The 15665-nt window shown below is 38.0% G+C and overlaps 1 protein-coding gene across 1 annotated transcript in view; it reads left to right on the forward strand.

Annotated features, from left to right (window-relative positions):
* Window positions 1-489: 489 nt before the first annotated feature.
* spata20 (spermatogenesis associated 20) overlaps window positions 490-15665 on the forward strand; it is a 50814-nt gene continuing 35638 nt past the window's right edge. Inside the window, exons 1-12 of the mRNA XM_067429279.1 lie at window positions 490-749; window positions 3936-4073; window positions 4211-4275; window positions 4355-4509; window positions 4588-4731; window positions 5670-5871; window positions 6368-6498; window positions 7587-7691; window positions 7959-8033; window positions 8583-8795; window positions 10098-10290; window positions 11284-11452. Coding sequence (XP_067285380.1) covers window positions 562-749; window positions 3936-4073; window positions 4211-4275; window positions 4355-4509; window positions 4588-4731; window positions 5670-5871; window positions 6368-6498; window positions 7587-7691; window positions 7959-8033; window positions 8583-8795; window positions 10098-10290; window positions 11284-11452 — 1778 coding nt within the window. The 5' untranslated portion in view covers window positions 490-561. The remainder of the gene's footprint in view (window positions 750-3935; window positions 4074-4210; window positions 4276-4354; window positions 4510-4587; window positions 4732-5669; window positions 5872-6367; window positions 6499-7586; window positions 7692-7958; window positions 8034-8582; window positions 8796-10097; window positions 10291-11283; window positions 11453-15665) is intronic.

The raw sequence follows: 15665 nt of genomic DNA on the forward strand, positions 1-15665 counted from the left end.
AGCCAGCGGCATCTCGGCAGCAGGCGAGTTGTCCGAGAGCAATGGAAAAGTTTAAAGAAAAACAGAGTAACAATGTAAACATAAATAAATATTACAAATGAGTGACCGTAAACTACATAAATACGTTAAAAAATACATAAAAATATGATTACAATAATTAAATAATATATAGTGTCTGTATAACAGAACATTACGATAATGAGTAGGATGAAACAATAGGCTGATAACAATAGAAACTAAATCGTTTTCCAATGCAATTTTGTACATATTTATATTATCACTTTGTACAGTATAACGTGGTTATTTATACAATACATTATACAGGACGGGGGTCCATCACACGATGGCGATCATATTTGGGGGACCTTGGCATCTAAAAAACTGAAACCATAGACTTAAAACAAAACAAAAAACAACAATAACAAAAAAGACTGAAACCTGTGATATTGTACAGATCTAGTGCGACATCTAGTGGCGCATGCGTGAATTTCAGGACATTCAGGTCATTCCACTGACAGTTCTGTGCGTGAATCCGCACCACGGTCAGGTTGGTGCGGATCTATGATGCTGAGATTGGGCTTCGCATGGTCTTCAACATCATCAACCACCACCAAACACATCGCACAGGCCAGGCTCTTCAGTGGATCATTTCTGCGAAAAGACAATTATACTTTATATAAGAGACGGTGCTCTGGACTACCACAAAAGTCAGTGCTTGCCAGTACCAGATTGTCCTGGGACAACTTCAGGTAGGCACTGACCTCTGACACCGTCATTCTCCCAGGCTGAGTGCTTCATGTCTAATCGCGCTTGCACAAGCGATTATAAAACGCTGCAGGCTTCGTTAGCTTTACTGCTAACACAGATAACGTTACCTTGCCCAAAGACTTGAAATGCCTATGTTTTCTAAACACTGATCCCAAAATCTAATTCCTGACGTTTAATGCGTAGGAAATGCTGTCTAGATAGGTAGCTTACTAAGATTTGAGACACAGCACTTGTTTACATACTGTAAATCGTATGCTATTGGACTAAATATGGTTTCCTAATAAGTGTTTGTTTACAAATAAAAAGCTGGCTAATTTCCTTGCCTTAACTGGTTTGCTGGCTAGTTTAAGCTGGTCTTAGCTGCTGGAAGAGAAACCAAAACCTCTCTAAAACTGGGACACTGTATATGAGCAGCAAAGGTGGCTTAAGCTTGTTTTGTTGATTTAATTTCATACTGCTTGCTTGCAAATTAAAGTCACCATTAAATCGGAATTAACAAATGTTATTTATTCTAAATTATTTATCCCTGCACATCCTATATTTATTAAAAAAGAAAATATTTTTATTCTCCATTTTCTTAGAATCTTCTTTTTTTTCAGTGACATCTCTTCTATTCACTGATGATGTGAGGGTGGGACAACCTGTCACTCGTATGAAATCTCCCTCAGCAATAGCAAACATAATGTTTCAAAGATCCAATCAATTTCCAATGGACAAAATCAAGTCCCATTCTACTTTTTTTCTTGTTTGAGAAGCTGTTTCATATGGAAGCTTGTTCCCACCACAGAATAAAACCTTTTTAAAGATAATTGCGACTTTTTATCTCACAATTGCAAGTTTACATCTCAGAATTGCGAGATATAAACTCACAATTTTATACTCTCTCAGAAAAAAAAGGTACAATGGATGTACAATTTTGTTCCCTGGGGACTGTACCTGTACCTTTAAAGGTACACAGTTGGTCCCATTTTTACCATTGTTTTCTTGTACTTATCGCAGGAGTAGGCATGTTTGGTAGGCAAGTTTGAGTAGGCAAGTAGTCGCTGTTTTGCAATTTGGCTCGAACGCTGAAAGACATCTATAGAAGGTCTTATCGAGAATTAACAGAGGTTTAGCTGTTGATGTTTTTTTGAAAATGTTTGGTCACCATTATGGTGATCAGTGTTTCCTTTAGTTGGGCAGTTTGACTTGGCTTTTTATGTGAGTTTGTGTTTTTTTGTTACAGTGTTAACAACAAAACAATCTGTTCAAATGAATAAAAGCCATAAAAAAATTGTCATGAAAAAAATGTTTGACTAAACTCATGTTAATAAATAATATTCACCAATAATACATTCTTGCCACAAATCAGATATTCTAAATTTAGATTTTTAAATTAATTCTAAGGGGAAAAAAGTTTAGACGTACACAGATATCAAGAATCAGCATATGAATGTTAACAATATTGACATTAATGCTTGCTGTGAGTTATGAGTTTTATACTATGGTGGCGTGGTAGGGTCGGAGCACGAGTTTATATCTCACTAGTTTGACTTTATAACATGCAATTGCGACTTTATACCTTGCGAGGAAAAATAGTCATTGGGAGATTGCAATTACCTTTTCTATTTTTTATTCTGTGGCGGAAACAAGCTTCCATAGTTTCACTCGCATGTCACTAATGAGATTTTACGCCGTTTCTGACTTCTTCAAAGGAGCTGTATGTAAGAAATGTATTTCAATGAATCATAAAATGGGCATGATATTTCACTATAGACATTAAGAAATCATGTTAATTTTAAATACTTATATCACTGACAACAGTAGTCCAGGATATTGTCATTTAAAAGTTGTTGTTGCAGCCCTCAACTGATGTTGATGTTGACATGTTGTGTTTTTGCCTGAAGCTCCACCCTCCACCAATCTACCAATCACAAAGTCAGTAGTGTTTGGGCATCCGGGTTGCCAGATCTGCTCTAGTTACCACAGCACAGCTACAAACGTTCCTGCTGGACCCTTTAGCCGATCTGGCGACCTCGAGTCAGGGGGGAGGGGGAGAGGGGATAGACCTGCAGTTCCAGTTTTGGCAAAAATCTTACATACACTTCCATTAAGCAGTATGTATTTTATCTACTAAATTTGTAAAAAAAAAAATACTATAGAATAGGCTTGGGCGGTATCCAAATTTTGATACCGTCAAACCTCCTCCCTATTTTACCTCGGTATACGGTATTACCGTGAATAATTAAAACATTATGATGTAAGGCTCAGACAACAAACTGTTGGCTTGGCTTATATATATATATATATATATATATATATATATATATATATATATATATATATATATATATATATATATAGGCCTATATTTTTATTTTATTTTTTACATTTGAGCCCCTGCCCCTGAGAAACTCTCTGCACGTTTTATGCTTACCGTTATGAGACAATTGTCAGACAATTGACATTTTTTTTGTGAGTCCCATGTCCACTTGATTTTTGTGGAGTTCATGCTTATTGCTTACATTGCCAGCTGTGTGACAAAAGGCTTCGGCAATATTACAGCATAGTCCGAGGGTGCGCTCGGTTTTTCAACCACGCAGCAGTGAGGATGGTGGTTTCGGATATGCGTCCTTAGGTTCAAGGTATTTCCATCTCTCGCGGTCATCTTTTTGTTGCACAATTTGCAAATTGCCTCGTCTGTATTTACCGTCAAAACCCAAAATACTTCCAAACTGCAGAAGTTGTGTTCTTTTTCGAGACCAAATAACTCAGTGCCCGACTCGCCGTCTTTCTCTTCCCCCCCCCCCCCCCCTCTCTCTCTCTCTCTCTCTCTCTCTCTCTCTCTCTCATCCATGCTGTCACAACAACGCATACACATATTTAGGCATTTAATAAATAAATAGTATTTAATATGTAAATAGTTTAATTAGTTCAACTTATTAAATATTTAATAATTAATTGTTGATCAGCAATATGTAAGTTGATCTGTTTTTTTTTGACGGTTTGACGGTATTGAAACTGATACCGTTGCTATTTTTAGATCCCGCGGTATACCATTTTACCGTATTACCGCCCAAGCCTACTATAGAATTATTTCCTCCCTTTGCTAAGGCCATCCAGTCAGTTGCTCTCAGTTAGAGCAGTTCAGTTCATTTACTATATTCTATATTCTCTCATTGTTTTAGGTCTTCTGGAGCAGTTTTCTTCAGCATGGCATCAGGGAGTGATGGACTGGACAGATTAAAGACCCCAAAATACACCAATCGGCTGAGTAAAGAGAAGTCCTCCTATCTATTACAACATGCACACAACCCTGTGGACTGGTGAGGGGCTCTGAGATCTTTAGCCTTGCTGTAAAACACACAGTTTAGATTATTATTTTATTTGAGAAATCATCAACAAAAAATCATGCGTATAAAATATATTATTCCTAATATAACTGACATTTCTTCATTCACAGGTATCCGTGGGGGCAAGAAGCCTTTAATAAAGCAAAGAGTGAAGACAAGCCCATTTTTCTTTCAGGTAACATATTGGTTTATTTGAAAACATGTTGGATGGTTGCTCCATTTTTTTTATCACACCGTCTATTTACTGCTTACAGTGGGTTATTCCACCTGTCACTGGTGTCACGTGATGGAGAGGGAATCGTTTGAAGATGAGGAGATTGGAAAAGTCCTCAGCGAGAATTTTGTGTGTATAAAAGTGGACAGAGAGGAGAGGCCTGATGTAGACAAAGTTTACATGACATTTGTGCAGGTTTGGACTTGTAAAATGTATTGTTGTATCTTACAAAGTGTCATGCTGATTGAAATACAATTAATGCTTTCTGCCCAGGCAACAAGTGGTGGTGGTGGCTGGCCAATGAGTGTGTGGCTCACACCAGATCTCAAGCCATTCATAGGTGGCACTTACTTTCCACCCAGAGACAGTGGAAGAAGACCTGGACTGAAAACTGTCCTTTTAAGAGTTATAGAACAAGTAAGAACTGAGACTTCAAATTTCTTCATATAAGTTTGAGGGGTGGTGGGGGGTGTTGTTGGTGGGGGGTGGGGGGAATTAGTGACTTTACTTTACTTTACTTTACTTTACTTTACTTTACTTTACTTTACTTTACTTTACTTTACTCAACTTATCCGGTCCAGAAGCCACAAGAGGGTGCTAAGGGGTCTGTGTAATAATAATAATAAATACCAAATTGGACATTATTACTATTAATTTAACAGTAATAATGTTATTTTTTTCTTTAGGATTATAAGTCTAACAGTAACATTAAAAAGATTAAATTAATAGAAAGTACACTTTCCAGATATATATAAAGTAAAAAAAAAAAAAAAACATTAATACTTGTATTCAGAAAAGACACATTAAATTGATGAAAAAAGTCACATTACAGACTTAATTGTAAAAACAAAATAAAAACACTTGTATATATATATATATATATATATATATATATATATATATATATATATATATATATATATATATATATATATATATATATATATATATATATATAATTAAATAAATAAATGCTGTTTTTTTATTTATTTTATTCCTCAAAGAACAAAATGCATTACATTTTATACAAAAATCTTTAGTAAAATGTTCAACATTGATAATAAGAAATGTTTCTTGAGCACCAGTTTAACAATGATTTCTGAAAGATCATGTGACACTGAACACTCACTTTCAGCTGCTGAAAATAAGGGATCAATTACATTTGAAAATATATTAAAATAGAAAACATTTTGTTTTACGTTGTGAATATTTCACAATGAAAGGTCTTTTTGCATAAAAATATATAGCTGCATTTATAATTAAAAAGAGGATCACCGAGATCATCATATTTGGGGGTCAGTGCTATTCAAAGTCTGACAACTCCTGTACTAATGTGCTCAAACTATGTTTTTCAGTGGCAGAGTAACAGAGAAACCCTGGAGTCGAGTGGAGAGAGAGTACTGGAAGCCCTTAGGAAGGGGACAAAAATCTCTGCCAGCCCTGGAGAAACTCTTCCATTCGCTCCAGATGTTGCCAACAGATGTTACCAGCAGCTGGCTCACTCTTATGAGGAAGAATATGGAGGTTTTCGAGAGGCACCGAAATTCCCTTCACCAGGTAGACAAATACTGGGATGAATTGAAAGGATTTATCAACTAAATTTGTGCAGTATTTAATCTGTCATTCATTTGTTATCAGAATAGACGGTGACACTAATAAATCCATTAGTTAACTTTAGTTAACTACTTTAATTAACATGAATTACAAATAAACAATACTTCTAAAGCATTTATTAATCGTAGTTAATGTTAATTTCAGCATTATTAAAATCAAAAGTTGTATTTGTTAACATTAGCTAATGCACTGTGAACTACCATGAACAAACAATGAATGACTATTTTTATTAAATAGATTAATAAATACTGTAATGTATTGCTCATTGTTAGTGCATGTTTTTTAATACATTAACTAATGTTAACGAATGAGACCTTGTTCTAAAGTGTTACCCAAACAGACTCACAAAGAGAATGAACACAATATGTTGTGAGGTGACCTGACAAATATGCATCAGCATTAATAATGTAAAATGGCCTTGTGCTTTTCTTTTCTGCAGTGAACCTGATGTTCTTGATGTCATTTTGGGCTGTAAATCGTGCCAACTGTGAGGGAGCAGAAGCGCTGCGAATGGTCCTTCACACTCTCCGAATGATGGCACTAGGGGGCATTCATGACCATGTGGCACAGGTGACATGCAAAAATTGTGTCTGGAATATATGATGTTAAATATCAATTATTTGCTCTTAATAGGGTTGGGTACCGAAACCCGGTGCTAATATAGCACCGGTACCTATACAACCGGTATGTACCGGACCGAATCAGAACGCAAATTTCGGTTCCTAATTTCGGTGCCATCAAATGTGCTTTCGCGCTTTGGCTGGTGCTGAGCCAGAGACAGACATGCTCAGCGCTCGTCACATATTACAACGATTCAGTGTTTTCAACCACATCATGTTTATTTTAGGTTTCAATGCACAAAAGTAGCAGCAAAAACACACTGATGTCTATGGAAGTGGCAATAACAATCAAAAACTGTTTTACGCAAACTAACATGGTGGTGCCAATCGCGTATTATAGATCAACTAACATGATCATTATGACAACACATTCATTTACACATTTTTGAAAATCAAAATATCAGATAGGCCATGAAATAGGTAACAAGTTTGTGAATATTTTGAATAAAAAAGAAAAAAACGAAATAAACTGATACAGCTGAGCTCTGAGCTGTGATACAGCGCTTTTGCGGCTGCTGTGTGTCATTTAAAAAGCACAACGCATTCACGTGCAAACAATAAGGTGATGCGTTCTAAGCCAGAGAATATGGTCATATTAATGCAAAATAATGCTGAAATGAAGCTGGTTTGTAGCAGACTAAGACTACAGACTATTTTGCTGTTATTAGTGCTGTAATATCACTAGTATTAGGGCTGCTATTTAGTGTTAAATTAGGCCTATTGTAGTTGTGTTAGGTGGATTTAGCTTTTACTGTGAATTTAAGTAAATTGTGTTTTGTATCTATTTATACATTTAAGTAAACTTTTAATAAATTGTTCAATTTAAAGAATAAAAAAAAAAAAAACAATAAAAAGCCATTATTTAATCATGTTATCACCGTCATTTTGTGGCTCTTTTAAAAAAAGTATCGGTTCAGGCACCGTTTAGGCACCGGTACCATATTAAAAGTACCGGTTTGGCACCAGAATTGTAAAAAACCTAAACGATACCCAACCCTAGCTTTTAATTATATAACTGAACACAAGTCTTCCTTTTAGGGCTTTCACAGATACTCCACAGACTCCTCCTGGCATGTTCCTCACTTCGAAAAGATGTTATATGATCAAGGCCAGCTTGCTGTGGCCTATATCGCTGCTCACCAGGTGGGAATATGTCTGTGTGGGTTACACTGTTTCCAAGTAATATATTTGAATATATGAATATTTTCTCTCCAGATAATTTCTAAGGTCCAGAAAGCAATAATGAAACATTATTCTGTATTTCTGTAGACACAATAAGGACTTATTGGTGTTATATATTACATTATTCTGTGGTTCTGTATCAAAAGCCTAAGTTTGATTTTATAATAAGGCAACTTTATATCTGGCGTTGGCTGGGTGTGGTGTTATTGTGGCTGTTGATCTCTGCAGGTATCTGGGGAACGCCTATTTGCAGATGTGGCTCGTGACGTGTTGCTTTACGTCTCCAGAGACCTAAGTGACAAGGTGAGTCATCTTCTCCCTTATTAGTTTCTGCATTTGGCACCAGTCATGCTGAATCAGCACCGACCCACAATATCACTGAAAAATCGTCCAGGTCAAAGTCCTTTTTGAGGTCATCCCTCCTCCACTCTTTTAGCGCTGGGTGCCAGCCATCTTGTAATGATGAATGGTTTGACGACACAATTAAAAACCCCTCAAATTTTGAAAGTCATGGTTTTTTGAAGATTTACGGAGTAATTAGGTAGCAACAAAAGCATACCTTGACCCTCACTTTTTTGGTTGTGAGAGGTACATTAAAGGTTAAATGTTTCCCTTTTACATAATATATACTCTGTAATATACACTGTAAATCATCCCATTGTTATTATACTTTCAACAACACGTCCACTGTATGCTGAACTTATGTACATTAGATGTTTGAAATGTATAAACTAGAGAACTTGTGGCCAAGAAGTAACGTCCCCCTCAAGAACCCACAATGTAACTTTGAAAACAGCCTTCAAAAAATAAATGAAACACATTTGATTTTGAGCATTGTGCTGCCCTCTGCAGTCTGGCGGCTTCTATAGCGCTGAGGATGCAGATTCCTTTCCCACGGCGGAATCCAGTGAGAAGAGAGAGGGAGCGTTTTGTGTGTGGACGGCAGGAGAGATCAGAGAGCTGCTTCCTGACATTGTGGAAGGCGCCACAGGAGGCGCAACACGGGCGGATATCTTCATGCATCATTACGGTGTGAAAGAGCAAGGCAACGTGGACCCCACTCAGGTTTGGGAATTTGAGGTTTTTATGAGAGCCAGAACCTTTCTAACCCTGTTACGCTGATTCTTGGCTACAACACTGAAAAGAAATAAAAGTTTATGTATAGAGGAATTATTTTGGAGTTAATTTTCAAAGATATAAAATGTTTAACATGATTATATGTTTATACGCAACCTCCTCTTTTTTAAATTTCCTTACGAATTTTTAATTTTCAGAAATATTCAATAATTAAAAATATACACACAAAAATAAAGTAAACTAACTAGTGTTTAAAGGTATGTAAGATTGTGGCCAAAACTGGTACTGCAATCACTTTCAAATGACTGTAGAGCGGTCCCCTCTCCCCCTCCCCCCTGACTCGAGGTTGCCAGATAGGCTGCAGAATCAGCAGGTACGTTTGTGGCTGCAGCTATGGTAACTAGAGCAGAGCTGGCAAACCGGATGCCCAAATTTAGTTTGAAAATTAAAAAAAAGTAAAGTATGAATATGAGAAGAATTAATTAAATTTGTATGTACTACATCCACCATGTTGTCACTCTGGGCCCTATCCTACACCTGGCGTAAGTGTTTTTTGCTAGTTTCAGCCCGACACAGTTATCATTTTCATTTTCAGTGCCACGTTGTTTAACTAGCAAATGGGCGCACACCCCTCTGTTCGCACATGGGCTGATCTGAAAACCAGGTGTGTTCAGGTGCATTGTTGGCGAGTTGCTATTTTGAAAATGACTGTGCCATGGGGACCAACAAAAACCTGGTTTAAAGTCAATAGCACAGTATTTGTTTGTTATTTAAAGGGTGTATTAGTAATATGCGGGCGTACAACACGTCCACACTCTGCTTGTTACACACACAGGGATGCGCAGCAGCACACAAGCATTTTTAAATATGAAAAATAAAAAGATTCCTCTCTGGAGAAGTGTTTAATCTTTCCAATTGCAAATTATTCCATTTAAATAGCGATTAAATAGCGATCCGCCATGGTGCAAGAGCAACTGGCTTTTAAAGGGAATGGGAGATTGATTGAGAGACTCTGATTGATTCATTGCACGTTACGCCCGAAACACAACCCGGACTCATTAAGGGACTAGACACAACCCTTTTGTTTCTGTTCTTAAAAATAATAGCATGTTTTTTCTGACAAATTTTGTCCCATTATATCTCAAAAATCAGTGGTTAACATTTATTGTTTGCAGCACCCAATTTGTGAACAAAGCAGATTTTATGATGGATATTCATTTTTTAATAGCATGGATTTTATGTGCATTTACTGATTTGTTTCTGATTCTTGTGTTCTTTGTGCTTTTATAGGACCCCCACGGAGAGCTGCAGGGTCAAAATGTGCTGATTGTGCGGTACTCTGTGGAGCTCACCGCTGCTCACTTTGGCATCAGCGTGGACAGGCTGTCCGAGCTGCTGTCCGATGCCAGGGCCAAGCTGGCTGAGGTACGGAGAGCCCGCCCACCTCCTCACCTGGACACCAAAATGCTAGCTTCCTGGAACGGTAAGTTTCCTGCATCCTGATTGGAAGAATAAATAAGAGTCATCCGCTAATATACTGCTAGAAATCCCAGAGCACCGAACAGGGAAAAGAATCAGTCCCCCGAAGCTGTATGTACCCCCTTCCTATCATTACGATTTCACTTTTGCGAACAAGGTCCAGTGCTCGACAAGCTCCGTAAATGTTTTTTTTTTTGTCTGGGTTTGCCTTAATAGCAACACTATAATTTTAGAGTTATTTCATGGGGCGCTTAGATGTTGTGCCAAGCCTTTAAAGCCCACAGAGGGGACCTCTGGGTTGTGGTCTTTGCCCTCGTTGTCTTTAATGAAAGGATATCAAAGCCTTCACAGGGTGCCAAGGCCCCTTTGGAGCTCTAGCTGACAAAAGCACTCAAAGAATTGTGACTAATGAGCTGATATCTTAATTAAAGAAAGCCTGAGACATTGTTTAATGAAAGTGTTCCTTCCAGAGCTACGCTCCATTACATTCTTAATGCATACAGACTGGATATTGCTACCTGCAGAGTAACCCTTCGCATTAATCAAACCTGATAGGCCCACTCGTGTAGCTGTGAGACATGTCTGGGCTGCAGGCACACAGAGCTCTGACAGGACTATTGTTAGTGATCCCCAGCCTTCTGAACACATTGTACTTTAGATCTTATAGACTCAGTGTCTCCTTTCGAAGTTCCTCTGTCTGGGTTGGCACCTATTGCACCTTTATCAAGACGTTTTTAGAGTTTCAGTATCTGTGGGGCAGGACTCTTCCCGAATACTAATTCCAAAACGAATTCTATTCGAAGTTATACAAAACTGTCATGTGGTCAATTAAGCTTGGAAATGCTTTATAACAGTTGCCATGATTCCATCCACCTATTTATTTAGCAGATTCTTGAGTTTGTTTACTCAAGTACTTTTAGTGGAAGATTTTTTTTTTAACATGGTCAAGTTTTCCAAAGCTTGTAATCTGTGCACTCCCATTTCTTTGGCTGGTCAGGGCTGATGTTGTCCGGGTTTGCACGTGTTGGAGCCGTGCTGGGTGACAAGGGTCTGCTAGAAAGGGCTGAACGGGCAGCTTATTTTCTCCAAAAACACCTGTGGGACGAAGAGGGCCAGAGGATTCTTCATTCCTGCTACCGTGGAAATAACATGGAGGTGGAGCAAGTGTAAGGAACATTTCTGGCTGTCCAAAATGTTGATGAGTTTAACATGCCATAGCACTGAGGTTGATAGTTGTGGATTGTAAACTTTTTGTTTGCTAGCCTAATATCTTGGCAAAAGTCTATTTAAAATGGGAATTTAAACAAACAGGATATGTGTTTAGGTTTGTCACTGGAGAATATACATATGTTTTTACATATGATCAGGGTTGTTATTGTTAACTAATATTACAAAATATTTGTAAATGTTTGTTAATTGGAATAAATCTGAAATAAAATAGAATATTAGATATAATATTAGAAACTTAAACTTAAAAAACAGAAATGTTTATTTTCCAACTAACTGAAATAAAATAAGTTCTAAACCACAACCTAAAATAAAAATAGTTAAATACATTTTATAAAAATTATACAAACTAATGCAATTACACAAAAAGCTTATTCAGAATAATAAATTATGTTATAATACATTAATAATACTAAAATTATAACACTGATTTTGATGAGGTTGTATTGTATGTGTCTTTATAGAGGAACCAAGAAATCTCACACACATTATGTCTTGCTTCCAAGTCTTAATTGCCTTGGCACATATCCTGCCAATGTAGAAATGACCCAGAATCAGCACAATACAAAGCTTTTCACGTAGGAAATCACCCATAGACACATGCACAAATTCACTGGCCTCATTCTTGGGGTAACCTCTCATTTGTACTTCTCATTACCATTCTGTGTCAGCACATCAGTCATCCCACAATGCTGAGTGCACTTCTCAAGACGTGCAGATCATTTTTATGAGTTAACCCACACACCATTTCTCACTGATCTAAACTGTCTATATTAACACCTTCATTGTGAATCTTTTCGTTTGAGTGTTCATCAATGGGATAGTGAAAAAAAAGCTTTGTCTTACACACTGCGTAATGCTTAATCAGGAAAACTCCCTCTGTAATCATCTGATTGGCCTTTAAAGTTAGCATAGGATGTGATGTTTTCTCCTCTTGCAGTTCTGCTCAGATCTGTTTTTATAAGGGTGATGTACAAATCTGCATCGGTTTGTTTTTAATCACCTTTGGAGGATTTCCCTCACAGAGAATAATTTACCAGGAATCCTAGCAAGAAGATGATTTACTGGGGAATTACTTGTGTTCCTGCCAACCTAATTTCATCCCCATGGGAACTACTCTCTTTCTTTGTTCCTCACTGTGAATATTTCAGATCCACAGTTAAAGAAATAGTTCTCAGAAAATGAAAATGTCATTGTTTACTTTATTAGTTAACCTCATGCCGTTAGAAGTTCTGAAAACTGTACTGGTCACACTTTTTCAAACATTTAAAGTAAACGGGGGCTTTCAAGATTCAAAAAAGGCTACAAAAGCACCCTGTATTATAAATTGGTCCATGCAACTCATTTGCTATATTCCAAGTCTTCTGAAATTAAATGATAGCTTTGTGTGTGTCAGTGTTATGTTTAGTTCTGTTTTGTTTAATTGTGTTTTGGTTTCATTTTCCCTGTTCCTGTTTTGCCTGTGTTCCTGGCCATTATTAGTTGCGATAGTTACTCATTAGTTCCACACATTAGTTCTCTTTCCCTTAATCACTCCCTTTTTATAAGCCCTTTGTTTTCTCAGTTCAGTGTTCTCCATTGTTTAAATGTAAATGGTAAATGGAAATGGTAAATGGACTGCATTTATATAGCGCTTTTATCCAAAGCGCTTTACATTTTTGCCTCACATTCACCCATTCATACACCGACGGCGATGTCAGCCATGTAAGGCGCCATCCAGCTCGTCAGGAGCAGCTGGGGTTGGGTGTCTTGCTCATGGACACTTCGACACTTGGTCAGGTGGAACCGGGGATCGAACCACCAACCTTCTGGTTTGTAGACAATCTACATGAACCACTGAGCCACTGCCGCCCCAACAAATGTAGTTGCTTAATGGATTTTCTCCTGCATATTGTCCTTTTGTTTTAAAAACATTTGGAATTCATTCTGATTTGTGCGTATTCTTCTACACATTACAGTGTGAGAAGTAGATGAAATGTGCATTATTCACTGACAATCTTAACCTCCAGTGAGCTGTTGAGTCAGTGTGTATACTCTAGAACCAAAATCAGTTTACTTTATGAATGAATCATTCTGACCATTGTTGTGAACCAAATAAACCAATTCCAGGAGGAAGGATTCATTCAAAGAAGGATTCATTCACAAATCAGAAGTGGCTACCTCTTTCATGACATCCACCCCTTGTTGAATTCAAGATTCTCAAGGAATAATGGCTTAAAATTCACTCTTCTTCTCACAGAAAGCTATCACATGATGTGGAATAGTGTGTGATTCACATGGACCACTTTTATTATACTTTTATGGTGCTTTTTGGAACTTGAGAGCTTTAGACTCATTGTAATTGCTTGGAAAAGAGCATGGAAAACTGCCTTACCTTTTGTCTTCTGCGGAAGAAAGAAAGTCATGTGGTCATTTGGAACAACATGAAGGTGAGTAAATGATGACAGAATGTTCATTTTGGGGTGAACTAATCCTTTAAAGAGCCTCGTGCCATGCAGTGAAAACATTTAGAGAAAATCTGGCTTCAGTATTCAGTATATATAAGAAAGAGACAGGTTATCTGACTGTTGTAGTTCTCAAATGGAATTAAGGGCCTTTTACTGTAATAGATGAAATATGCTATAGTATTTGGGCCAGGTAAAAATGTAGTGCCAGGTGAATTATTCATGAACCATCCAGTGGCTGTGCTGTTATTCCAAGGAATGTGGCAAATGGTCCAAATCTTGTTCAGCTGTATAAAAATCATACTTCATTGTGAGTAGATCTATCAGTTTGGAACTAGAAGCCCTCTGGCTCCTGAGATAGATAGAGGTTAGGCTCTTTTTTTATAGCTTCGGCCTCCTGACAGGTTTGTGTGGAAGTTATGGTGCGGCTTTGCTACACTTTGAAGAGACTGTATCACCTGGTGAGAATACAGAGAATGAACAAGGAGGGAATGGAAAAATCCAGGGAGAGCTGTTCATTAAAAATTGACTGGCAGGCTGATTTGTTTTGTTGTCTCACTGGGAGAAAAAAAAAAACTGAAACAGAGGAGTCATATTTTTCTCTGAGCCCATAAACCATGCTGTGGGTCGAGAATATCTGAGAAGAAACTTACCTCATAGTTCAATAAAGGGCCACTTAGCATGGTCCAGTTCACCCCTGGACCATGCAGCAGACCCTTTATTTATTTATATATATATATATATACCAATTAGGCATAACATTATGATGACAGGTGAAGTGAGTGAATAAAACTGATTATATCTTCCTCACGGCACCTGTTAGTGGGTGGGATATATTAGGCAGCAAGTGAACATTTGTTGATGTGTTGAAGTTGATGTGTTAGAAGCAGGAAAAATGGGCAAGCGTAAGGATTTGAGCGAGTTTGATAAGGGCCTGTACTGTATGTTCTGCTGCCTAAAAGAAATTTCCCTTTGGGACAATAAAATATTTTTGACTTGACTTGAAATTGTGATGGCTAGACAACTTGGTCAGAGCATCTCCAAAATTTTAGCTCTTGTGGGGTGTTCCTGGTCTGCAGTGGTCAGTATCTATCTAAAGTGGTCCAAGTAAGGTACAGTGGTGAACCAGCGACAGAGTCATGGGTGGCCAAGGCTCATTGATGCATGTAGGGGGCAAAGGCTGGCCCATGTGTTCCGATCAAAGAGACGAGCTACTATAGCTCAAATTGCTCAAGAAGTTAATGCTGGTTTTGATAGAAAGGTGTCACAATACACAGTGCTTCCCAATTTGTTCCTTATGGGACTGTATAGCCACAGACCAGTCAGGGTGCCCATGCTGACCACTTTCCACCAACGAAAGTGCTAACAGTGGGCATATGAGCATCAGAACTGGACCACGGAGCAATGGAAGAAGGTAGCCTGGTCTGGTGAATCACATGTTCTTTTACATCACGTGGATGGCAGGGGAGATGGCCGTCTGTGTTGCTTACCTGGGGAACACATGGCACCAGGATGCACTATGGGAAGAAGGCACGCTGACAGTGTGATGCTTTGGGCAAAGTTCCGCTGGGAAACCTTGGGTCCTGCCATCCATGTGGATGTTATTTTGATACTTAGCAACTACCTAAGCATTGTTGCAGACCATGTACACCCTTTCATGGAAATGGTATTCCCTGGTGGCTGTGGCCTCTTTCAGCCAGATAATGTG

The sequence above is a fragment of the Pseudorasbora parva genome, chromosome 21 (assembly GCF_024679245.1).
Source record: "Pseudorasbora parva isolate DD20220531a chromosome 21, ASM2467924v1, whole genome shotgun sequence".
In the NCBI taxonomy this organism is placed as follows: Eukaryota; Metazoa; Chordata; class Actinopteri; order Cypriniformes; family Gobionidae; genus Pseudorasbora; species Pseudorasbora parva.